The 27078-nt window shown below is 42.0% G+C and overlaps 1 protein-coding gene across 4 annotated transcripts in view; it reads left to right on the forward strand.

The window, feature by feature from the left end:
* The window catches only part of col5a3a (collagen, type V, alpha 3a), a 61918-nt gene that overhangs the window by 13885 nt on the left and 20955 nt on the right, over positions 1 to 27078 (forward strand). Inside the window, exons 5-31 of one of the 4 annotated variants that reach the window (XM_050068690.1) lie at positions 7360 to 7482; positions 8991 to 9416; positions 10227 to 10346; positions 10460 to 10588; positions 10678 to 10731; positions 10840 to 10881; positions 11332 to 11394; positions 13985 to 14059; positions 14246 to 14329; positions 14461 to 14517; positions 14835 to 14888; positions 15020 to 15073; positions 15185 to 15238; positions 15843 to 15896; positions 16135 to 16188; positions 16747 to 16791; positions 19348 to 19401; positions 19592 to 19636; positions 21366 to 21419; positions 22120 to 22164; positions 22552 to 22605; positions 24886 to 24930; positions 25294 to 25347; positions 25960 to 26004; positions 26147 to 26200; positions 26304 to 26411; positions 26890 to 26943. In XM_050068690.1, coding sequence (XP_049924647.1) covers positions 7360 to 7482; positions 8991 to 9416; positions 10227 to 10346; positions 10460 to 10588; positions 10678 to 10731; positions 10840 to 10881; positions 11332 to 11394; positions 13985 to 14059; positions 14246 to 14329; positions 14461 to 14517; positions 14835 to 14888; positions 15020 to 15073; positions 15185 to 15238; positions 15843 to 15896; positions 16135 to 16188; positions 16747 to 16791; positions 19348 to 19401; positions 19592 to 19636; positions 21366 to 21419; positions 22120 to 22164; positions 22552 to 22605; positions 24886 to 24930; positions 25294 to 25347; positions 25960 to 26004; positions 26147 to 26200; positions 26304 to 26411; positions 26890 to 26943 — 2100 coding nt within the window. The remainder of the gene's footprint in view (positions 1 to 7359; positions 7483 to 8990; positions 9417 to 10226; positions 10347 to 10459; positions 10589 to 10677; positions 10732 to 10839; positions 10882 to 11331; positions 11395 to 13984; positions 14060 to 14245; positions 14330 to 14460; positions 14518 to 14834; positions 14889 to 15019; positions 15074 to 15184; positions 15239 to 15842; positions 15897 to 16134; positions 16189 to 16746; positions 16792 to 19347; positions 19402 to 19591; positions 19637 to 21365; positions 21420 to 22119; positions 22165 to 22551; positions 22606 to 24885; positions 24931 to 25293; positions 25348 to 25959; positions 26005 to 26146; positions 26201 to 26303; positions 26412 to 26889; positions 26944 to 27078) is intronic. The other 3 variants (XM_050068691.1, XM_050068692.1, XM_050068693.1) reach the window with 3 other exon arrangements.

Consider the following 27078-nt stretch of genomic DNA (forward strand, 5'->3'; position numbering starts at 1 on the left):
GAGTTTATCAGATTAGATGACCTCTTCATTCTGCACCAGTGGCCAAGCATTGCTCATGTCCTTTTTATTTTGAATTATTGTCAAGATCTAAAACATGTCACGTATATCAAGGTTGCGTTGTGGAGAAATGTGCATAAAAATGCATGAGAAATGAGGCTGGGTTTGAATTGTTTCCTTCATAACTTGAATGCATTACCAAATACATAATGTTGTGTATATGCTTTACATTATGATTCAATGCACAGTTGCATATGGGAAATGTTGGAACAAAAGGAAAATAACTTGTATGTGGCACTGTGGATTTCCCCCTTCCTATCTTTAATGCTACCTTAGAAAAGACTTAAAAGTGAAAATCTCAGTTCAAGGGGCTATCCTGTCAATCAAGTGCTGCAAGAACAAAGCAATGCAGAGAAAAAGAGGGGTTTGGGAGGGAGTGGGGAGGAGGGGATGTGCTGTTCAGACATGCCCAGCCTCATCCTTTCCATTGCAAAGCCAAGAAATGACACATTCTCTTTGCTTTTTGGTCAGTATAGATCTGTCAGCTAGATTAGGGTTAATGTCTGAATGGCCAGCTGTGCATTTGGACATTAACAACATGCCTGACTGTGAATGTGTGTAGTTTGGCAGGGGCGGACTGGCAACAAAAAGCAGCCTGGGAATTTGCTGTCAAGCTGCCCCAACTTGATACATCGTATTCAAACTGACTGAATTATTGTAAAAAGAACACACAATCCGTAAATAATATTTCCAATGATGAAACTTATTTGCCAAGTTTTTAATTAATGCAATAATCTCCTGACGTCTAATTTGAGTTAATGGCCTCCGAATTATTTAAAATACTGCAGAACAGTAAACAGTGTTTAAATACAAATCTAAATTAAAACCAGCAGACTCTATCCACCGGAGCACACAGTAGTCACACTATATACTAACACAAAGCACACTGTATTTACACTGAGTTAGTGTTTAACAAATACTATATGCGTTATATGCAGTGGAAGCCAACATGGTGCCCTGAGAGCACCTGGTGACCTGCAGGGAGCCAATGAGTCGCCCGCAGGGCATGTTCTAAAAATAACTGCAGTCAAGCCAGCCGTCACTTGCATCTTTGTGGTCAAATCAGCCAAAGCTACAAGTGTAGTGCTCTCATATTCCGACAGTCATGGTAAATGCATTCAAACAGCCCCAATCAAGCTGACGAGGACAGCTAGTGAGCGACTTGGCAAAGTTAGCAGAAGAATACGTGTGACTACATCTGTTTTTCAAAATAAGGCGTTACCATAGTGTGTATAATGGCGGAGTTGGGAAAAAAGACCCTCATGGGTCCGGGAAACTTCCTGATGGCCAGTCTGCACCTGTTGTTTGGTCATGTCTTGTGATGGTCAGGACTCATCCTCTTGCAGTAAAAATACCTGCTTCTTGTACATGTTGGGCTTTTGTACATCACTGAGAAGCAGGAGATGTGTATCACAGATAAAGCTGTGACTTAAAGGTATTGGTATAGGATCTAGTGGCATCTAGTAGTGAGGTTACAGAACTGAAACTCCTTCAGTGTGCTAAACATGTAGGTGACAAGGGTGGCTGACGCTATAGTGCAATTGGCCCTATTTAGAGCTAGTGTTTGGTTTGTCCACTCTGGGCTACTGTAAAGCAACATAGCAGACTCTGTGGAAGATGACCTGCTCCATATGTCGATATAAACGGCTCATTCTAAGGTGACGAAAACACAACAATTCTTATTTTTAGGTGATTACTAATGAAGAAATGAAAATCATATACAGTTTCTGTCAATAGATGGCCCTAAATCCTACACACCGGACTTGTAAGTCTTTCCAAATAGCGTCTATCTGAAAAATATTATAATTTCATCCTTTTGGAAGCTGACATACAGTTATTGGAGTATTGGAATACTGTTTGTTGACACACGTGTATCAATATGCTGGGACAAATAGAGCAAGTGGATTCAAACTAAGCTCTAGGACTGGTTCCAATTCCTCCTTCCCTCATCTGTAACCTTTATTGTCATAAGTCATTCTCTGTGCTACCCATGACAATATGCAACCCTGGCTCCATTGTCATTCCCAATGAGGCTCCACTCTAGATCTCTCGCCCACAGCATGAAATAGAGATCATCTCAAGCCCCCTCCCCTGTCATGCCCTCAGGGCTCTGTCTCTGCTCAGCAAAGGAGCAAGAAAGAAAAGGAAAGATAGACAGAAGTGTAAGGTACAGTCGAGTTTAGAGAAATGACCATCTTCCCAACCCTCTCTCCCCTCAGTGTCCTAAGAATACCCCACAGTTTGCAAAAGGGAACATACTGTTAAACTTAGAGGGAGGGTTGTTGTTACTCCCTGTTGGCCTAATAGACAGAAACCTCAGCCTTTTTCACTTTCTCCAGGAGAAAACCAGATGTCCTCCTGACAAGTAATCACCTACTGCCTTTGGGTTTTGCGAGTGTAGTCAGTAACTACCTTCTTAACCTCGTCCACACATTAACCTTACCTTCCCTATGACCTATAAACTCAGCTACCCCTCCCATGCTATAAGTTACTCTCCGCTCCCTCCTACCCTTCCCTCTCAGACACTGACAGGCATTCCAGTTTTTAAATTACTTTATATCCCACATCAGTTAAGAAATGTTTCTCCTTGTGGGCTCTATAAATTTCCCTTTTCAGAAGCAATGGGGAGCGTTTCATCTTTGGCCTCACTCCCAAAACACTCCCATGCCTTTATTCGTCGTCCTATGTGAAGAGATATGATGATGATGATACATTATTTATAGTGATGACTAAAACCCCTTGAGATTAGATCCATCCTCAAGTCCAATCCATGCACTTCAGGTAGTTGTTGTGGTCATGTGTGTCAAAGTGCACTTAATTTAATCTAAAATTAAGTCTTAATGTCTTGTTTTCTGTGGGGCAAGAGGAAAATCCTCAAATGACCATCTGGTTTAGATTTTTTTATTGATACATGTGATGTCAAAATATGAGTTTCAGTGTGTGTATTTACAGTATGCATTCACAGCTATGTTTGTCTGACTGTGCATATCGAAGCATCAATGCTGTGCACCTCGAGTGAGGCTGGTACCAGGGGAGGAGAGATTAATCAGGCTGACCTCTGGGCCTCTGTTCCCAGGCCCTGGTTCTGGGGGAGGAGGCCGGTGTTCCGGCCTAGTTCTCCCAGCGTGGGAGCTCAGCGTGGGAGCATGGGGACTGTGGTCAGCCACTAATGTCTCTATTGCTTCCAGATTGCCCTACAAATGATTGCAAAAGTTTGGGTGTTTAAACTCAACACTCTGCTTGCATTTGCACTAAAGCAAACATCAAACTGTCTACAAGTCTGGTTGTGCTCCTTCTTGGCGGCTGTGTGCCCCATGTGTGTGCCTCCAACACGCTGACTGCTTCGATAAGATCCAGCCCAGCATTTATTTGTGAGGAAATACAGATCCTTTCCATCTCGATTAGTGCCTGAAATAAGAAATGTTTTTGGCTCACAGTTACAGGCGTGTTGAAACTAAGACCTGTCAAGCATATCATTAAAGGGCAGCTTTATTTGAATTCTTAGCAACCCCATCGATTTACCACACAAATCGAGGAAGCACATTAAGTCGGTCAAGGTCTGTTTGAGTCATATTTTTGCCTTGGCAATGACTAATGTTTGATGGTAGTCAGATGTTTTTGGTTAGTCATGAGCATCTGTTGCATTTTAAGCAAATGAGGAGCATCAAAATGCTGATTCATTACGGTGAGCTTGTTGCTCCTTCACCCACACGAGGTTGTGACTCACACAAGAGCCAAATTATCTCTCAGAGATTGAGATCTGATTAAAGCACTGCCAATGAGTGGACAGCAGCTCATAGGTCTAGTTAGTTAGTGATTTGGCAAAGCAGTATGACTGTTGGTTAGCTGGCACCAGACACCTTTTTGCAGACAGCAGGGGAAAGCAAAGGGGTCATTCTGTGAAACACTAATGAACCTTTGCCAGCGGTGCCATGTGTGACCTCGTGCGGGATGTTTGTGAGCCATCGAAAGTTTGTGGATTCAGCTGAGGTGCTTTCCTTTTCAGCTCGTCCTCACATGTCCTCTTCAGATGCCCTTGCCCCGTCCTAAATGGAGAATGGCAGCGCACACATGATTTTGGGCAGCACTTTGCTCGCTGTGTGTTTCTAGAGGAGAGAGCCCCCGCTAGGCAAGAAAAACAGGAAAACTTCTCTGTGAAAGTGTTGCCTTTGATCTCAAATTGAGATTGGATTAGATTGGATTAACTCCCCGTTGCCTTTCTCTCGCACTCTTTCTCTCTGTCTCTCACCTTAGAGTGCAATAATTTCCTTGGCTTGACACTGGCTTTTGGCTGAAACAGGAAGAAAAAGTATAACTGGATCACAGCTCCTTTCATGTTTGGTGTCACACATGAAAGCCCACTACCCACAGTTATTCCTAGATTCACAGTTTTCCGTATGGTGATCCAGACTTTGCGCTGAATTGCAGATATATGAGCTGGTGGTGGGTAACGGAGAAACGATATGTTATGATTTGTTTCACCTCTGGCCTCTAAAGCCCAATTAAAGAGATTACAATGGGACTATAATTACCAAAACATCAAGCTGTTAATCTGACTTGATTTATCACAACTGGCTGCCCAGCTGTCCCTGGATAACATTTCACCCGGCAATATGTTTGCAATGGCCTGTCAGTGACATAGATTCTTATCATTGATGCAATCTAAATGTTGTCAAACACTGTGCCATGGGGCTGCCTGCTGCCTGCTTGTTTATATTGAATTACTCTCTGACCCGTGTCTCAGAGAATTAGCCCTGCAGCTCACAGTTATTTTCACTATCAGTGGGGCTTTTGGATATATTGTTTTTTATTATTCAACATGTAAAATGCAAAAAATAATGAAAAATGCCCATCACAGCTCACTTAAACCAAGCATTTTGTGTTAACACTGTTGTCTTAATTGGTTATTGTTGTAATATTTAACAGTTGGCATTTGATATTTTGCTTGACAACTGACAAATTTGTACTTTAAAGATGCAATGTTTAATACCCGGCCACGTGCCCCAAAGAAATAGGTGGCAGCATTTCACCAGTCTACTAATGGGTCCATACAATCTTAATTTAAAGTCATTAGCTATTAAACACTGACACAAACACTTAAAGGAATCATGGTGTTCATGTGTTTCTTTTAATGGCAGCAGTCAATAGTATAACAATTGTTTGAATTGTACATTGAACTAAACATCGGAACATTTCTTCTTCACCGTATTCACCACCCTAATATAATGGTAGGAAAACACTGACCTGAAAAGCCACACCATTGTTTATTCACTCTTGTTGTACTTCTTTTTAGCGTAAATCACTTCAATTGGGGGGAATATAGCTCTACTTCATCCTCCCATGTTGGACTGAGGGCAGACTGAACATTGCAGTGACTCAGTATCACTTTCCCAGTTATAAGTGGTATTCTGAGACAGGATGGGTCGACAACCATTCACACATTAACATTCACATTCACACCTATGGCCAATTTAGAGTCACCAATCCCCAACCTGCATGTCTTTGGACACAGAAGGGCTCCCTCCAGGGACTGAACCATGAACCCTCTTGCTGTGAGGCGACAGTGCTAACCACTAAACCACCGTGCCGCCTTATAATACACAGATGTTTTTGACATAACGTCAAAACTGTTGCTTCTTTACACACATTGTTAGTTCATTTTTTAAATGTTTTCAACTAGAAATAGTAATACAGTCTCTCTCAGTGGCTTTGGCTCATTTCTTAAAAAAGTGTTAACATTCTTAAAGCCCCAGGTACATTTATTAAAACAGCGTATAAGGTACAGCACAATACCATAGCTCCCCTAAAACATTTTTTCATGCTTCAAAAGTTATTGTCTCAAATAAAAAGTCAGTGCCCTCAAAAAAAGCTCCTTTGGCACTGTGTGCACAGTGGTGGTCAAAATGTTCAGATGTGTTGACAGTGTGGCAATGGACCCTGGAGATGGTCCTCATATTGGTCTTACATCACAATAAAATTGAAGGGAGCATGCTCATGCAGCAGCCTGCAGCAAGTCACGTCTGGCTTTGTGTTAGGGAGGTCAATTTGAGACCACTGGTGTTTTCCCCAAATCCATAACATTAAGAGCATTCCCTCTGTGACACACCCTGTGCAGACATTTTTTATGGCTCTGTATCTGTCTTGCTGCACGGACCTATTGTCCTTAGGGGACAAGTGAAAGTTTAAAGTTTAAGTTAAAGGTGAAACAGAAAACTTACACAGCACAGTGTAATACAAAAACACATCAATACAAAAAGCAAAATATTTTACAGCCTAACACCATAAAACAGTAAATCTCAAGTGCTACATACACTAAAGACTCCACCTCTGTGGATGTCCTGTTGCTCCTTTCTGTCTGGCTACAGATTCTCATCGACATCACACCTGAAAATACCATCTCCTGCAAGGTTCTGCTGTGATTTGATCAAAAGCAGCATCCATTGCAGCAGGCAGAGACATTTGGATTTGAAACCAATGACAGATTTTGACGAATGGAATATTTTGCATGTGATGACTTACGCAATGAAAGATTTGATACATGTTTTGGTGAGTGCAACTTTTTAACTGAGAGGCAACTTAATCAGTTTTGACCAGCAAGATATATTCAATGAGTAATTGTGCAAACTAACTTGTTTGCATGGATGTGCTAAAACATTTGCAATTTGTTTAAAAGAGTGACAAATTCAAATCTGTCGTGAACAACTGCTCTGTGATTTGGAGGTCTGCACATGTTGTTTTGAAAATATTCATCATCACTTGAGAATTGTGCCAAAGCAATTGAGAAAAACTCTAACATAACGTGGACCGAAGACAAAAGTGATGCTGTATAGAAGGCCATTAAAGCTAACAGAGGCTCTGGGCTTAGTGCTGCAGGGCCCAGCAGTGCTGTCTCTGTGCATGTTTGTGTATACACACTGGCTACGCCTCCAGGGCAGGATGGGAAGTGAAAGGTCCTGACAGGGGGGTGAGAAAGAACTATTTGACTGTTTCGTGTACACAATCAGGCCCCCGCTGGAGTTATGGGAACACAGAAGCAATAGTCCGTAGTGACTGTACGAGTTGTGACAGCCTGATGATGCTACTGTATTATACTTTGCTTTATATCTGTGGCCAGTTTTGTCGCTCTCATAATGTCTATGGTGTGTTGTTACAGGTTCAGCATTCTGGCTGTTGAAATATCTCTCCACTATACAGTATAGCAGCTGCTATATGTGTCTGTCAGCACTCCTGTGCATTTCTTCTTCTGTATGCCTGGCGTTATAACAAGACACACATTTCCGTTTGCTTTCTGGTTTATTTCAGGGAGATATTCAGCAACTACTGATTCTGGAGGACCCTCAGGCCGCTGCCAACTACTGTGTAAACTACATACCAGACTGTGAATCTGTTTTACCCTACAACAGCCATGCACTGGTCCTGCAGGAGGTCAGTACTGCCACCAACAGGAGGTGGCAATGCCTACTGGAAAAACACATGTAAATCTTCATGCAGTTCTTATACATGAAGCAAGCTTTAACTGCAAACACACTGCAGACATGATCATATACTGTATGTGTATCTCAAGTCATTCTATTGTTTTATTGTGTTTTCCACATTTCCTCAGAGGTCCTATGTTTTAAAAAAAAAGTTTTAAGAAACATGATGAGCTTTTACTTCTGCCACACGTTAAGACATATCATGTACTTCTGGCTGCTAAAGTGGGCCTGCAGAAGCCCTTGCTTCACAGCCAACCAGTAAAAGGAGCTCAAGCATGCCTATCAATAGTGCTATGTGTCCCTAAGACTCGTATGATTTACAAGCAGCCAGCAGCCTGGGCCAAGAAGAGGTCTGAGTTCAGTACAAATGTACTGAGTGTTTGCAAAAAGAGACTTGAGAGATTAAGACAGGAAAGGCCATCAGTCAAACGAGTGAGTGTCTTCTTTCAAATGCAGCCAGCAGTGGAGCATTCTTAAGGTCAGGTGCTCACACACACATACACGGAGCCAGGAGCCTATAACTCATACATGATATAATAGCTCTTCCCCTCCTCTAGGCGTGCATAAAAAATTGAATCAATCATGGATATGAATTACTGTATATTTCTTTGGTGGTGTGTGAAAGATAGAGATAAGGAGGAATGAGGCAGCCAGAGGAAAAAAAGGCAGATGTGAGTGTGTGTGTGTGTGTGTGTGTGTGGCTGGGCTTCAAGGAGTACAGTTTTCACCGAACACTTAAATGTTTTATGTATGTCTCCACGTGTGTAGAGTCATATCCGTGCACTCCTGTGTGAGGACATGTCTGCACGCAAATGTATGCGCCTGATCAATGATTATGCTCTAGAGATGGACCATTAATGATAGTGTGAGGCCATTCCGATAGCCATCCAGCTGGCTTTTAAAGAACTACAGCTGAGCAATGAGCTCCGAATCCAGAGCATGTCAACATCTGTCACCCCACTGACCTACTTCCCATCATTCTCTCTTACACACTGACCTTGTTTACAAGTGGATCTAAATCACGTCATTGATGTCTTTTACAGACTGGGCCTTCAGTGTCATTTTCAGGCAGAGGCCATTCATATCACTGACATGCAGTGGACATCACTCTGACGAATGACTCAACCCATATTTGCCCACTTGCCAGAGCACACTGAGAATTAGCACCTCTGTAGGATCACAGACAGCGTGACCCCCTGACCACTCAAGCAAATATGTCCTCTGTATGCATGAAGAGGAAACAGCTCTACATTTGTTTGTCCCTTCTCATTTCATGTTTGCTGTAGGTTTTTGCCAGCTCAGTGGAAATCACAGTAGGTGTCTCACCCTATAAGGGTGTCACAGGACTTTACTGTTGCGGGCTATTTCCCTTATTGTATTATCATTCACAAGAGTGTTTGTTTTTGTTTCTCCATCCTCCACATGTGCCCTCATCTTGCATTCCCTTTTTCATAAAAGAACTCTCAACTTGGGTCTGATGCCTTGAAGCAAAGTGACCAGCCCGACGAGCCAAAGGAAAACTCCAAAAAGGACAGAAAAGGCAAAAAGAACAAAAAGAAGAGGGACAAGGGCTCTAAAGGCAAAGGCAAACGCAAAGGCAAGGGCAAGGGCAAGGGAAGGAAGGGATCCAGAAAGAAAAAACACCAAGAGGAGGGTCTTGAGGATGGCTACCTCAGAGTATCCACAACACTGCCTGAGTATCTATCCCAAGAACCTTTTCGGCCCACAGAGTTGCCAGAAATTAAGAGCACCGTAGAATCTGTCAGCCCCACTGAAGTCTTCGACAAGACCTTCATGGAGATGCCCACACATGAGCCTGATTCTACGGCTGAGGTCCCCACTGCGATGCCCAGTGCATTGCCTGAATCAAAGGTTACCGAGGAGGTAGACAAGTTTACTTGTAGATGCCCTTTACCCCAAACCCCCTCCTGCAGTTTGCAGTTCTAACCAATCACATCCCTAATACTTCCTAACCATAGAGAGCACCTCTTCCCTCTCCAGTTGCTTACCACCGCCACTAACCAGCACCATCCTAATCATCACCTCTACTACATCCCAACCAGAAAACATGAAGAATGCATCTTAAATGAGACATTTTTGATGACCGTGTGTTTTTGTAGAACATGCTGTAGTACATGCATACCATATATCCAAAAAGTATGGTATGCATGGTACATACAGTATATATCTTCCTGTATTTGAACCTACAGAAAGAGTGTTGTGTCTCCAGTTCATTCAATGTGAATATATACTCAGATCTCAGTCTTTAAAATTATGATTTTGCCATTTCATCTTTTTTTTTTAAATCCAAGCAAATTTAACTTCCCTCTGCATCAAACAGGGAGTGTTTGTGTACGTTTCCTTCATTTTTATTATTTGCTAATTTGCCAAGTAAACTAATTCTTCATGCTCTTGCTGTTTCTGTAGCTGCTGCAGTCTCTGCCATGCTGCGACATGAATCTGATGTAGTCCATCAGCTAATTACACTCCAGTGTTGTAATTAACTGCACACCTGTCAACCTGTATCCCGGATAATCAAAACAATCCTGTGAAATCCACCTGTTTCGCTAACATTCATATCGTGCATCACAAAATGTGCCTTTACTTGAAAGCGCTGGGCGCTAATGAGCTGAGCTCAGTGTCCCTGGGTTCATTTTTGCTGTGACTCATTTAAGCCCGTGTGTTGGCCTGCAGGAGGACAAGCCAGTGAAGAAGCCCGTGATGGAGGAGCATGAAGATGACCTTTATCAAGACCTCTATGATGATCTCTCAGTTTCCACGGTAACAGTGGGCCCGAATGTTACTGACTATGAGGTAGGTTAAATGCAAATGCAAGAAATGTCTCCACCCTAGCACAAAACACTGAGAGGTTATTTTGGCACGCACTGCACCTGAATGGATTTTCTTTTTTTTCCATTTCTTAACAGATTCTCGAATATGAAGATTACAAGAATGACACGGAGTCAGAGTATGAAGAGTACGAGTTATACGAGGACAGCTTTGAGTTTGCAGAGCGGGAAAGAGCAGAGACGTGGGATGGAGAGGTAAATCTCAAGGTGAACTCACACATCAAGTGAGTGGTCACGTCTTCAATTGCCTGAGTCAAGTGATTTCTAACATCTATTCATCTGTTTCTCCTCCTCAGGCTAGACTCAGAGCAGAGAAAGGCCAGAAGGGAGAACAAGCTATTATTGAGCCGGTGAGCTACTAGAAACACTTAATGAATAGCCCAGTAGCTTTTGTTATGACTGTGGCAATGAGTTGATACTCTGAATGTGCATCTCATTTCACCTGTGCTTATTTTCAGGGTACATTAGTTGAAGGACCCCCAGGTCTCCCAGGACCACAGGTATGCTATGCACTGCTTGAACACACAGGAAAATGGAAATTTTGACAGTGATTTTTCCCTGGTTATTATACAGGATGTGGCATACTGTTATACAAGCAGGCACTGTCAAGATGTGGTGCAAAATGTTGAGAATTTTGGATTCTAGCCATCAGGATGCAATGTGGTGTTTTTAGAAAAGGAAGCAGGGTTTTCAGAGGTGACCACCCTAAAAATACACCCCTGCACTATAATGCAATGCAAAATGGAACTTTATGAAAGACTGGTGAAACAAGGAAGTGAAAATATTTTCATTCAAAACTACATTAAGAAATAAAAAAAACAAGGATTATTGTCAAGCATTTGGGGCGTTAGAATATGATAGAAGACGATGATCATTTTGTTGAAAACTAAGCCACAATATGGCAGTATTCTGTGATGTTTGTTTATGTGCTGCGACTGTTTCTTTCACAGGGGCTCGCTGGCCCAGCGGGACCAACAGGCCCTCCAGGACCCAGGGGAGATCCTGGTGAATTGGTGAGTGTGACTTTGGCGCAGACCCGGTCTGACCCCTTCACAGAGCTGTGGTTTCCACTATGACCTCACATTGAAACATGTCCAGTCCTGAAGTGAACCTGTTGGACTTCAGGGACAGATGTTGACTCACACATGTTTGACCTGATTCTTTTGTGTGTGTATGTGTGTGTGTGTGTGTGTGTGTGTGTGTGTGTGCGTGTGTGTGTGTGGGATTGCTCAGATACGTGTATTTGTCTGTGAATCATCACAGTTGAACACACATACACACACAGGAACACACACACTGACAGATGCTCTGACATTCCCCTGTTGTTGATGTTTTTTATCATTTCACTTTGCAAAGATGTTGATGGCAGTTTATTACCATGCAGAGTTATGGCTTACAAGCACATCACCCTCAGTCATTGCACACGCTTTAGGAGCTATTTAAAGTTCAGGTTCAGCCCACATAACAGATAAGTCTTTATTTTGTTTCCTAAGATGAAATCTGCTTCAATTATGGTGGATATCACTGAATCAAATAGGACTGAATGCTTCAAAGCTTAGAGGCTTCTACCATTGCCGTGGTAACCAACGTCCAAATCAGTATTTGAATGCTTTGGGGTATATATGCATATATATGGTTATTTATTTGGGGTAACATATGCAGTACCCAAACTGCAACCTCTGTGGCTAAAAAAATTCCAACGTGGAAGTGCCAAAAACTGCAGTTCCTTGAACGGCCACTTGAGGCTGGCTGTAGAAGCCAGTCTATCCCCATAGACCTCCATGTTGAAGCCAAAATGAACATGCTTAAAGCCTGGTACAAAAACAGTTTTGGTCTCTATAGCCATTCCCTCTCCATGGCAACTGAACAGGGGCGGGGGGGTTATTCCTCACCATTTTACATATCATTAAGGCTTAAATTTATGCATAATTAAGGGCGGGCTGCTTTGAGTGACAGGCTGTCTACCAATAGTGTCCAAGGCTTCTCAGTCAGATCAGCCCCTCGCTCTTTCACAGCACCAGCCTCTCGCCTCTCGTCATGGTGGCTACGTCCATTATTTTTACAGTCTATGGCATTACAACAAAGAAATAGTAATCCAGCATTATCCAACACTGGCACAGGCTACAGTCTATCTTTTAGATTAATTTGTTTATATGCTTACATGAGAGTAAATTCGGTTTTATGGGGCTAATTGGTATAAAGGAAAATCCTTAAAATCCTTGAAGTCTCTAAAGTTCTCGTCTATCATTAGACTCATAATTACAATATTAGCAAAGTATATAAATAATGGCTGCAAGTTTGAGGAAAGTGTGATAGCTTGTGTTGCCCCCCGGCAAAGATTTGAATATTCATAGATAATTCTCACTGAATCTTCGAAGCCCCAAAAATAGTATTCAGGAGAGGCCTAGAATCTGACAGTGATATCAATAAGTGAGGAAAGGATGAGCAAATGCAATATCCACAAATAATCTCTCATGGCATTGAAAAAAGCATGAATATAAATCACCATCAAGTTTTGCTCTGAAAAAGTACACAAAACAAAGGACTACACTGCTTCTTTATGTATTATATGTACTGAGTCTTGCCCTCACTATCATAGATTTATTCCCAAACATTCATTTATAGGATTGTTTTAAAAGCCTACAAAACGAATCCCTTATGCACAATTTATTCAACAAATACATGATGCCCATTTGCACAGGCTAGTATAACTATAACAGCAGCAATAGCCTCCAGGTCCTCCTGACACACAGGTACTGTGAGCTTTACATGTGAAGTAGCCAAAGGCGCACAGAAGGAGCTCTTCCTTTGTTCTTGCAGCGGCATGTGACTCATAACACACTTAAGCCTGTTGAGCAGTGATTGACACATATGCATTAGCTCATGTCTTTAAGCATTCATGTAACACTTATGAGGACATCCTGTAGACATTCAGTGCTTCAGGTGAAAAATCATAAACCTGCTGTGTGGTTTACTATAACTAATTTTAATGCATATTTAAGATTATTATATATATGTTTTTTTAAAGAATCAAATAAAATGTTCACCAGTAAGGTTAGATAATTAAGCATCTTTCCACTTCTGCTTCACTTGTGCCATAAACTTCTTGTGTCAATTATTTGACAAAAGGCAGAACCAAGAAAATTACCCTTCATCCATAAAATATTGTCCCAGTAGAAGAATGTATCTTACCAATTTGAATACTTATCAGATAACTTTACAGTAATCTGACGAACACAATCTTAATTACTCAATGCTGCGTTAAATGACTTGTTAAAATGGAAATTTACAGAGTGTAAACAGGAGATAAGGTAGTGTGTGTGTGTGTGTGTGTGTGTGTGTGTGTGTGTGTGTGTGTGTGTGTGTGTGTGTGCGCGCGTGTGTGACATGCCCTGTGGAAATGGAGCAAAGGTTGTTTTTACAGTGATTAGGTTGCAGGGCTGTTTTCTCTCCGTTTAGACCCCCCCCCTCTCTTTTTCTCTCTCTCTCTCTCTCTCTCTCTCTCTCTCTCTGTCTCTCTCTCTCACACACACACACACACACACATACACATCACCCACACAGTAGCTGATGTTTATCTCTTTCCCCGACCTCTGTTTTCAGGGTCCCCCAGGACGTCCTGGTCTTGCTGGGGTTGATGGGATTCCAGGTCCTCCAGGATCGCTATTGATGCTACCAGTAAGACCTTAAAGGAGAAACATGCACACGCACACGCACACACACACACACACACACACACAAAGCACTTTTTTCCCAGTGTGGTGTAGTGGCACGACCACAAGGGGGGGCTGTGTGATTGAACTTCATTTACATCTGGGGAATCCTGCAGTGGGAACTGATTCCTGGTTTTTTTGTTACCTCCAGTTCCAGTTTGGCGGTGACTCCCAGAAGGGACCAGTGGTGTCTCCCCAAGAGGCGCAGGCACAGGCCATCCTGCAACAGGCCCAGGTACACTTTACAGAAACCCATACTTTAGTGTCATCAGTTGTTGCTGTATGAAGATCAAATAGTTGCATATTAGAAGTCAGAAGGTATCTGGTGAAGTGTACATTAACCACCCAGTTGTGTTTTTCTCCCAGCTGTCAATGAAGGGACCTCCAGGTCCGCTGGGTCTTGCAGGGCGACCAGGCCCACTGGTAAGACACTCCCCTGACCTTGACCAGATTTGCATCATACCTCAAGGGCTCCCACAACCTTTAACCTGAACTTCACATTCTGCCTGACTGGGCACAAGCTCTACTCTCTCCCTCCCATCTTAACTACATCAATATGCATGCTCAGTATGTGCAAATTGTTTGTGAAATCACTGCAGGGTTGCAAAAATGAACAGATTTTTAAGATGGTCTGTTCTCAGCTCATTTGTTTTGTGTTTGATCAGTGCTGAATTTGAGTTGAATCACTCCTGTCCATCATGTCATGCTTTAATGATTTTTTTTTTAAATTTATTTTGCAGGGACTTCCAGGTCCTACTGGGCTCAAAGGAGACACCGGAGAAAATGGCCCTCCTGTAATGCCAACCATTATATTTACCCCATTAGTAGCTTCCATCATCCCATTTTTTTGTTACTGTTAATTTTCTTTTGCCCTTCCCTTTTATTCCTCTCTCCATTTGGCTTGCTCTCGTCCTTTCTCATATAGGGACCACAAGGGTTGCGAGGCCCTCAAGGACTTAATGGAAAGGCAGGAAAGAGGGTGAGATATCTCGAGTATTGCAGGTTTCACACGGAAAATGCACATTGTGTTAAAAACATACTGTGCCTGATGTACCATGAAGCTATTTTAACTGAATGGTGAATCTTGTAGGGGCGTGCGGGAGCAGACGGAGGCCGTGGAGCTCCAGGTGAAACTGGCTCCAAGGTAAGCTCTCACTAAACTGCATTGCAGTACTGATAATCTCAACTAATTGAGCTGCATGAAGAGCCCACAGATTGTTATGTGTTAACGTCCTCATGGCTTATTTGGATATTAGTTAATAGTTGTGTCTTGTGTGAAAGTACATTGCCAGTTGTTAGACCATATTGCTTATGTGTGGTGTTGAGTTTCCTTGAATTCAGTTTCCTGTTTCCATGAACAATACCACAAGTGTTTAGGCAGCAAGGTCTTGTACGATAACAAACTCCACTTGCAAGTGTAAGCCTCTAGGTATCCGGCAGCCCACAGCTTATTATATGTATTGACAACAAGGCAACTCAATACCTAACAGCTGCAGGAAGAGCTTAGCAAATAAATCAGGCTCCCTTGATGCCGGGTCTGACAGAACAGCAGAGTCTTTATCAGTCAAAGCAGCATTTTAGCAGACCTACAGCTAATCTGAAAGCTCCCTCTCCCCAACACATACTCAGAGCAGATGGCCGAGGCTCTGCCAGGGGAGACTTTCAGTACAATTCTGCTAATGTTTACACATTACCGTATGTGTGTGTGTTTCAGGGTTTAATGCACTTGCTTCTCTATTACTTTTCAGGGTGACAGGGGTTTTGACGGCCTGCCAGGTCTCCCAGGAAACAAGGGACACAGAGTGAGTAAGATTTGGGAACTTAGCATTGTGACTGTATTTATGCAGTAATACAGGCAGTAACACGCTAACACGACACGCATGACTACCTAACGCCTCATATGGCAGGTGTTTATTTGCACATTGTGATCATGGTGATTGTGATTTCTGTGATGACAGTGTACACCGAAAAGCATCTGCTGGATTCTGCTCTGCTATAAACAGAATATCTTGGCTTGCGGCTAATGCTTTTATCTTGTAGGGGGACAGAGGAAAGCCGGGTCCTCATGGGCCTGCCGGAGAGCCAGGAGAAAAGGTGAGTGCACAGTACTTTGCAAAATATACTTGCAGCAAACAAAGCCTAGAAAACACATCCTGCAGCAGTGCTTTGTTTTATCCTAATTTTTCCATCACACAAGGTTAAAAGGGAAAACCTTTCCAGATCAGTGAATCAATTCTACAAACCATTTGCATGGTAAAGCACCACGGATCAAAGCAGGCTTTGCTGAATGAAGTCATACACTCTCGAATATTTTTTAATTCGGTTACGCTGGCCTGAGTTCATTCAGTATCAAAGTTTGCAAAAGACATGAAAGCTATGCAGCGCATCCCTGACACAGAATTGAAAATATGAAAGATAGAAGCTCTGTCAAGATAGTATCAATCCATGCAGGCGGGCGGGGGAAATTTGAGAGAGCGGTCTATTAGTCTTTGCTCGAAGATAGTTGAGCCTTATCTGTCAGGCAGTGAATTTCTTTAATGAGCTATTTTCACAGATTATGTCTGTGGGGATATAAATGTATCCACGCCTCAGGTTGACTTAGAGAGGTGCATGAGATGTATGTGTTGAATCTGTTTCCGTCTTATATTTTAGGGATCTGAGGGACCTGTCGGGCCAAGAGGGCAACCTGGCGAACCTGTGAGTAACCACATCTTGAATGATATAATGCTCCAGTGTAATGCACATAATGCAACATCTAATGTTTATTGTTTTGCAACATTAAAGATATTGACTGTAGAGGAAATACAGTGCTCTCATGGTCATGGAAATCCTGGAAAAGTTGTGGAATTTTGTTGTGTTTAATGCAGTTAATTGTTACAATTATCTTCTGTCAATAACCTTCCACGTAGCTATGTAACGTAGCTCTAATATGCATCGATACGTGAATTTTTGTTTACCCCCTTCTGTTTTTTCTTTATTTTTTCCCTGTATTACATCTCTATCTCTGTGTATTCCAGCTAGCTGGAGTTGTGGTTAGATAGAGTTTTAATCTTCATTCATTTTTCTCCGTAACCGCTCATCCTGTTAGGGGTCGCGGGGTTGCTGGAGCCTATCCCAGGTGGCATTGAGCGATAGGCGTAGTACACCCTAGACAGGTCGCCAGACTATCGCAGGGCTGAGACATAGAGACAGACAACTATTCATGCTCACATTCACACCTACAGCCAATTTATAGTCACAGACTACCCTGAAGTGCATGTCTGACACGAGAAGAACATGCAAATTCCTCACAGAAGGGCTCCCCCACCCCGTGTTCAATCCCCCCACTTCGGGTTTAGACCAGAAACCCTCTTGCTGTGAGGCGACAGTGCTAACTACTGCACCACCGTGCTGCACAGAGTTTTAGTCTGAATTGTTTGAATAATGTTTAGGCAAGTGAGGCAAAAAAAGTAATGTTGTGACAGCATGATTTAACATTTAGATCAGGAATACTCAACTTGCTTTGCCTGAGGGGCCCCTTTTGCAAAATGACAGGAGGCCAGGGGCCAGATGCAGGAGCCCCAGACAGGTTAGGTGTACGTAGGGTTGTTTCTGGGAACTGAGGACATTTGGGGCATAGACTGGACCTCTTTCTGGGAGGTTAGGGGGATCCTCTCCTGGCAATTTTTTGAATAAAGAAGTTCTATTTTATGCTTTTTTTTTAATGCACCCTGACGGTCTTATTTATATTAAAAGTACAAAAGAATTTGAGTGTGAATCAATTTATTTTCATTGGGAAATAAGAAATGGTTGAGGGGGCCACCCAGCACCCTATCAAGGGCCGTCAGTATCATTGATGTAGGCTCATAAATCCCAAAGTCTCTATACTTATGCCCCACTACTACTTTTAAATGGTATCACAAAATTTGAGCTCTACTGCTCCAAGTCAGCGGTCTGCCTATAATAAAATAAATAACATTTAATGTAAAGTGTACTATACCGTTCTGTTCTTTATATACATTGTAAATGGTCATGAAAAAATTCTTATGGGTCCTTGAAAAGTCATGGAAAAGTACTGAAATTGTGTCCATGAAAATGTGTGGAAGCCCTGGATATATCTATCCTGTCTTTGCTTTGGGTTCTCAGACAAAAAATATTCTTAGTACAGAATCACAGAATCAAATGATTTCCACGACAAACCATGAGGGGATTATAGGAGATCACTAGATTTAAGCTCAAGCAGAAGATTCAGCCAAAATCTCACAAAATATCTTACACAAGTACAAAATCTACTGCTCATACTGTACATGAGTGTTGTACAATATACAGTTATATATATATAAAAAAAACCTTATTAATGAAATACTGCCACATTGTTCATCCTAGCAGTAAGCGAAAAAAGGTCACTGGGAAAAGATGCACAGCTTGAACACAAGAATATACCATTGCATAACGTGCATAATATGTATATTCAAAATCTGTCATACAGACTCTACCTGCAAACTAAATCTGGATCATAGAGAAACCACAGAGATTCTTGAAGCACTGAAGAAGCTGTCATCTTTTCTGTGTAGCTCTGCGGTGAACACTGGTTGATTGGTTATGACTCACACTCTATCTTTCTCCCAGTAGGTGAGGCTGGGGCTCAGCAGGGTTCTGTCCCTCCAAATGGATCATCTAGTGCAGGAAGAAATAGAGTGCCATAAGACATGTTAGGAAAGCTGTGTTAAACTACAAATATACCGGAAAAAGAGAGGAGTTGGCTGTTTTGATGTGAGAGGGGGAGAGAGAGGGAGCGATGGGAAAAGTGAGGCAGCGAGAGAGGCAAACGCGAGGCAGAAATTTGGTTGGTGGTGAAAGAGATAAGAGAGATGGAGAGAGGAAAGAGGAAAGAGGAAAGAGAGAGAGTCGGAGAGGGAAGAGATAAAATCCTGGCCTGAATGATTATATTTCCATATCAATCACTTCCCAGGAGATCACAGATGTGGCTTTGGAACAGGTGGCTTGGCCAGCCTACAAAGAGGGAGGCTGACAAAAACAGAGCACACAAACACACTCGCGCAAACACAGGCTAGTGCAGTCTCTGTAGCTAGCACATACAAAACCAGATGCGCCCACACACACACACATGCGCACACTAAAATATATTATTTGTCTCTCCCTGTTTTCCACTCTCTCTCCTTAGTTCTGATTTATGATTTAGTATTCCACCCTCACCCAACCTCATCATGAATGCAGGTTAGCTGCTGACTATTTGCTATGTTTTGTCTCCAGGGTTCCCGGGGTCTTGCTGGGCCAAGGGGGCCACCTGGCCCACCTGGCCAGCCGGTAAGTCAACATCGCCTTGATTGCACGATCAGAGCTATTCAGTCTCTTCAACTCTATAAAGGGTCCTCTTGTGCATGGAATTATCAATATGCCACTGAAGACAAACAAGGAAGCTTTTAAACTGTGTCTCATTTTTGCATCAAACTTTGACATTTTATCATTTGTTTTCTGAAATCTTGTATTTTGTCAGGGTATTCTTGGAACTGATGGAGTACAAGGGGCAAAGGGCAACCAGGTCAGTCCTGCTACTTTCATGAACACGTAATTTCACCCCTGTAACTGTCATAATGATGACCACTGATGATTGCAATATATGTAAAAGTAATTAAATGACATTGAGCATGTGGGTATATAGGGATGAAATGGTGTCAGAATTTAATATCATGATAATAGTGACTAAAATTATCAGGGTTATCAGTATTAAAGAGTACTGATACACACACTAAAATCATTTCATTAGATTTTTTTTATATTGAAAACCACAAATAAAACTAGCAGCACTTTCTGTCTGCATAAACATTAAAATAACAACAACATAGGCAATACCCAGAGGCGCACCTAGAGAAGAGGCAAACCAGGCAAATATTTGGGCCCCCCAAAAAGTGAGGTAAAAGGTGCCCCCAGTAGCCACTCATATTGGCACATTTTCCAATGACACTATAAACCCCCTTTTACCTCTAATAAAGATATTACTCAGTGCGCTACCGCTGCCCCAAGAAAACCCTAATGGGGCCCCTAGAGAGAAAGAGGCAGAGAGAAAATGTTACGGTGATGGTGATGGTGAGGTTGTGGCGACCAGAGCAGAGAATATGAATTAATATGTAGCAGTGTATGTTTGTACAGTTTAGGCAATTTGCCAGTGAATAAATGCTACAACTCCTCAAGTCCTAAGCCAAGTTCCCATGTCTTGCTTGCCACATGCTGATCACAGTGAAGGGGGTTAGCCCCAAAGTTAGCATGCAAAGATAGCCTCCCTCAAGGTGGACCGTTAAGGTGGACCAGCTGTTCTCATTGTAGTGACAATCTCAGCCTCTCCAACACAGATAATGGATAAAAGTCTAGCTGCTGAGTCCCTCGAGTGTAACAGAGACAAATATTGTTCCACACTCAAGACTTATTTTACTGTCGTTAAGGCCGTAACTGTTATTTAGTGTGAAATTATTATTAAAGGTTTTATTCATTATGTGAAGTTGTTACATTAATATGTTATTAGTGTTTACAGTATAAATATATGCGTATTCTTTACATAAAGTACACTTTAACTGGTAAGAGTTAATATCTTCAATTTCAAGTTCAAATTTGGCCTCGATTGGCTTCTTTGTCAGGGCCCCCCAGAGCCTAGGTTCACCACTGCCAATAACTTATGTAAACATTAAACCATATCAAATGTGCATATGCATTAAAGATAGCCGGCATCTGGGAGACTGTTGCTAACACACGTTGATGCTGGACAGTATTTACCATTAGTTTTTGTGTTAATCAAATAAAGTTTTAGTGATAATTACATTTTGATAAGATAAGATACGATACGATGAGATACGATACGATACGATATGATTCGATACAAGATGATGCAATATACATTAATGTTCCTGTTAGGAAATTCTTCTTGGACTTAGGAGCTGCACAAGTTGTTTTACAATAATAGTCCAGAGTAAATGGACTACACATAACAGTATTGCACTTCAGCCTTTCATGTATTGCACATAACACCAGCACACAACAGAACAGTGTGGATGGTGATACAATACTAATTGTCAGGAATTTTACCACATTTTATCATAAAACCAGTGATTGTTTCATCCCTAGTTGGTAACAGTTTTTGATCTCAGCTACAAAAACATCACCTGGAGTGGCTTAGTGTGGCCCTCTAATGAACCTGTTCACCAGTCATGTGATAATGAACTTATGACAAAGATCATGTGGAGACAGAGTGTGTGACTACCAGTGTTTTGTGTTTTCAGGGTCCAGCTGGAGAGATCGGGCCCCCAGGTCAACAGGGAAATCCAGGAGTACAGGTACTACACTGTCGCTATGGGAGTTAATCTACTCATTACACGTCCTATAAATGTACTCAAGTCATAGACATGCTTCAAATATGCACAATCACTTGCAAACAGGCAGTTGCATAAGAACACATTGTCTCTCTCTCTCTCTCTCTCTCTCTCACACACACACACACACACACACACACACACACACACACACACACACACACACACACACACACTTTATCTCTGTGTTTTTGTGGCATAAAAAACATCCTGTTTGTTATGTTTTTTTACTTCAACCAAAGATTTGCTTGTTCTTCTGCAGGTTTAGAATTTTTTCCAGCCTTTTTGCATATAAAAGTCTTTCACGATCTAATTGCATGACACTAAAATGTATTCAGGATACAAGGCTGTTCTTATTATCTTATCAAAAGAATGTTTTTGGAGATACGAGGTTTCCACCCACACGGCAACAAAATGTGATTTAAAAATGCCGTCAGAGATGTTACAACCATTTTAAGAAGATTTAATCATGTTTTCAGCTCTGAAGCTTGTCAACAATCCATCCAGCCACCCAGCCCACACAAAGGGCATCCACGCGCTGTTCGTGACTCCTGTACACACATACCAGATGCACGCTTACACACAGACTAGAGCAAAACCTCAACTCCCAGCCTTCTCCTAGTCTTGTGACACTTAACCTGATTGATGCTTTGTTCTGGTCCAGGGCTTGCCCGGTCCTCAGGGTGCCATTGGATTGCCAGGAGAGAAGGTATGTAGCATGTCTCTCACTTAATTTTAGAATTAAAGCTTGTGACCTTGTGACCCCTGTCATCAGATACCCAGGGGAGGCTGGTTGAGCTGCTGAGTGCGACTCAACCACTTCTGGCTCCCGTTCAGACGAGACACGGCTAGACAGGAAATCAATATAGAAGAAACACACACAGGCAAAGCAGACACTAGGGACAGCCTTGGCCACTGCACATCATGAGGCTACACTGACCGAAAAAAGAAATAAAAAGTGGACTTAGTCATAAATACTATATGTTTGGTAGAGGAGCAGCAAAGTGGGAAAATGGCGTCTCTTAGGTATAAGTTAAAGTACTATGTCATATCTGAAGATCACCTCAGTATTCATAGCTTTCTCTGTCCTATACAGGGTCCCCAGGGGAAACAAGGCATGCAGGGGCTACCAGGCATTGATGGCCCACCCGTGAGTACACACACGCACACAATTACATATGTGCATGTATTATATTAGCACAAACATATAAACATGCACATATCCATGCAAACCTCTGCACATCCAATATCTGTGTACATATAAATAGAGAGCCTACTGCTGCCACCACTGCTGCATCAGTCAGCTCGGTGCTCAAGTGACAAGACAACTGAATGACAGCTCCACAACATCAGCTGATTCACTAGTAGAGTCTGTGACACATTTTGGCACAGGTTGTTTCTCTGTTTTTTTACAGAATGGGTAAAAACATACGTAACTTATAATGAGCAAAAATCTACATACACCACATAATGAACGAAAGAGGACTAGACCCAGAGGACTGGTCTCTATAGCAACGATGGAACTGGTGGCCTGTGGGCCACATTTTGCCCAACTTGAACTTATCATCTGGCCCTGATATCTGATATCTAGCATTTCTTTTCGTCTAATATTGAAGCAGCCCCAAAAACAATTGGGATGGAAATAATCTCATAAGGAATGATTACCAACCCCAAATCTGTGTGTTTGACCCATGAGTTCTTAAGACATTATAATGGTTTGGGTAAGATAACTAGAAAATGTCATGGGTTATGAATTATTAGTTACTTACAGAAACATTGCGTGCAATAGTCCACCTTCCACCTTCTCTCCCCCTCTCTCTTTTGCTCTTTCCCTCTCTCTCGCTCACACACACACATGCTGCAGAGCTCAGTCTCCGTCCTTGTCTCTGTTCTTAGTCCTGACAGTTGTGCTACTATAATGCATAAAACTGGCAGAATGCAAGTCGGATACGGCTGGTACCATATTTTTGCTGGTTGCTCCGTGGCAGATTTGATAAATTAAGCTGAAACCAATTTCTGTTTTTGTGTCTTGTCAATTTCTGTCCCATGGAAGAATGGGGACACACTCATTGCTCTCATCTAACAGTTTGTTTTATTTTTCTTCCCACATGCTCTTATTTAACATTTTGTTTGAATTACTTTTAAGTTCTTATTTGAGCAATTGTATTATATTATATAGTTAAGTAGTAGCCTATAAACAATTATTAATTAGTTAAACTAATTAAGTACTAACTAACTAAGTACTTTTTTGTTTTTGTTTTTTTAATTCTTGCCCTTGGACAAATGCACTTGATGATCCCTGCTCTACAGCAGCGACTCCCAAGTAGCCTTGGGGTCTAGATTTTTCCTGAGTTATTAGTTCAAGGTCCATACAGTTGAATATATTCAGCATCATACCTGCATTTGGCCACGTTGCCAAGCTAGTTTGCTGTCTCTGTCACGTAGCTGTATGTTAGTCACTCTACAGCAGGAAATCGGAAAAAAAAGCACAACGCTAATTTTTTTTTAAATGCACTTTGTACAAACTCGTTCGCAAGTCACTGGCGGTCCATTCAGAATGGACCCACGACCCACTTTTGGACTGCAACCCACCAGTTGGGAACCACTGCTCTATAGAAAATTGCACCTCTATTACATACATTTCAAAATAAAAGCTCACATCATGCTATACTAACAAAATACAGCCAAATAAGTTGTGTATATATCCACGTTTATGTCTACTCATATTAATCTAAAATAGCCAAGAGGATAAAATTTGCCAACCTACACTTTTCTGTGGCCTGCCAGTAGGGGGACACAGGAGGCATTTCTGGAACTGATCCACAGCAGCATGACATATAGCAAAGAATTAAAATCCTCTAAGGCCTATACACACTGGGGGTGGCGAGAATAATAAATGACACAAAAATGAGAATCACCCACATCAAAACAATTCATACTGGCAACAATGCGAATTTGCAACAGTTGCAATGGGTTCATTATTGTTGTTACGTTGTGACATGACATCTGTTGCACACAAAAAATGTGTGAAGAAAAATGACACCACTTTTTTGCCATGTAATTTTCGAGTTCTGTGTGAAAGTTAAAAATCTGTTGATGTGTTAATTAAATGCATGAAAAAAAAAAACACAGACACACACACACAGAGTGTAAAGGCCTTAACAGTGAGGCTTTTCTCATCTCCAAGAATTAATTTGAGATTGCAGTCAGACACATTTGAATGAGTTTCACTTAATGCTCCTTGTATTGTTCTGCAAAGCTTTGTGACACACAATGATATTTTTATGGGGCTTCACTCTCACTGCTGCTGGCGTTTCCTCTTTTTTCTGGTTGGTTGCATTCGGAAATTTCCATCAAGGAGTAATACAATAATGATGTATTTGCAGCGGCGCTAAGTCAATCTAATTCCTGTATTTTTTTTCTGTTCCAGGGTCACCCAGGAAGAGAGGGCCCCGCGGGAGAGAAAGGCATCCAAGTGGGTAACCGCATATCTGAGGCTTGTCTACTGCAGTGTCATAGCAAGATATTAAAAGTGCATGTCGTTTCTTGCAATCTGTAACTGTGCACTCACTCACATTAGGTTATAATAATGCTCACTCCTATCATTGTAATCATTGTGTTGCTACAGTGTCATCATCTTTATTGTGCAAGAGCAGCAGCTCATTAGAGTCAGCAGCACGCTCTCATCAGCATTATCTTTTTTGTTTGAAAACACTTATTGGCGATTAAGGATGCGGGGAATGAGTGCAATGCTTATTTATATCCGGTCAGGGAAATACAGATTTCCTGCCTGCTGCCTGCGAAGACTAAAGACTGTTTCTTTTTTTTTTTTATGTAGGGTTTACCAGGCGCTCAGGGGCCTGTTGGGTACCCAGGGACCCGTGGAGTCAAGGTGAGACAGAAATGCATCATGATCTCAGGTGTAATGTCCATTGAGATGTTTATTCCCTCGCACATTTCATTCAGCGAGTATGTCTACCTGTGACGGACAAGCTGTTTGAGTCTATGACTGACAGCTGACAGGTGGAGGGAAAGCACCTCAGTTCTCAAGGGGACTGCTAACAACAGAGTGAGGAGCGTTTGACGGATGGGAGAGTCAGATAGAGCAGCGCTGTGTGCGTAGGCTGTGGAGCAGTCCATTTTGACTGCTTTTGAAATTGAAGAATAAAAGTGAAATCATGACAAAGGATTCTGCTTTGTTTTTGTCACCGTCAAATGTGTAGTATTTTATCTGCTAGTCTGGCTCAACATCCTGTAGGGGAAGCCTGACCTTGTTGGCAATCATCTGTATAAAATGAATGTAAGGTCAATAATGAGTCAATAACAGAGCGATGTTAGGTCAAGAGAAAATCAATACACACTTATAAATCATTTCAGTGTTTTGAGATGGGGCATTTCTGGAAGTGTAGGCAACTAGTGATTTTTCTGTGTGACGTCCAGAGACATTTTCTTGAGAGTAGACTTTTGAGTGATGTTACATTGTTGAATCCCCTCTTTTTCACAGGGAGCGGATGGAGTTAGAGGTCTAAAGGGGAGCAAAGGAGAGAAGGTGAGTGAAACAAACAGTGAGTCTTCATTTGTTGTCCAACTGTGGAATGTGACTGGGAGGACACTTGACGAATTACAACGTAATGACGCCATTTATCATCAAGGGCTTTCACTTGACAACAGCTCTTCTCAATGCATCACAGGGAGAAGACGGCTTCCCCGGATTCAAAGGTGAAATGGGCATCAAGGGAGACAGGGTGAGAGCTTCCACAAACCACAAGCCTCGGTAACAGTTTCTCCAGTTATTCTCTATTAGAGAGCAAATTGTCACTTCCTTTCTACTGTCATTCGTGACTTTAGGGTGATAATGGAGCTCCCGGTACCCGTGGAGAGGATGGACCAGAGGGGCCAAAGGGCCAAGTGGGACTCATGGGAGATACAGGACCTCTTGGAATAGCTGGAGAGAAGGTACATTTTTTTTTTTTTTTTTTTAAAGTTTTCATTTACATTACAAGACAAGGGTAGGACACGAATGAGGAGGATAGGCTGCTAAATGATGAGAAAACTCTTATCTTATCCTGCATTGTGCTGCCATTATAATGTTAAGTGGTACAGTTTCATTTCTTTGGCTCTGCTGCGACAAAACTTTCTTATAAAATGAGTGTCTGAAAATTACTGAAATACTTAACATATGGATTTTAATGCCCTCGCATTTATTACATCTGGTTACAGCCCGTTCCTAAGGCAAAGCTGCCACTGAAGCAGTGTGCGTGTTTTAAGCATTTAATCTTTCTGTCAACACTATGTGCATTAATTTAAAAGATACCCTGCTGTATAGGTGCATGCATAGTCAGCAGTGTGTCATAAAAATCTTAATTTAAGTGGTTCTCATGCACTTTTCCTCTGTTTTTTTCTTCCTCCCCTCTTATTTCGCCGGTTTCTGCAGGGTAAACTTGGTGTGCCTGGATTGCCCGGATACCCAGGAAGACAAGGTCCTAAGGTGATTTAGCATTGATGAGCTATTATGATCAGCTAATGTGTCCTCTGGTTCCTTTATCAGAGCTTTAAGCAGCAAGATGTTCGTCTTTGGCTGGACTGTTTCCTGTCTGATTAAAAATAAAGAATGATAAATGGC

Source organism: Epinephelus moara, chromosome 18 (assembly GCF_006386435.1).
Source record: "Epinephelus moara isolate mb chromosome 18, YSFRI_EMoa_1.0, whole genome shotgun sequence".
NCBI lineage: Eukaryota > Metazoa > Chordata > Actinopteri > Perciformes > Serranidae > Epinephelus > Epinephelus moara.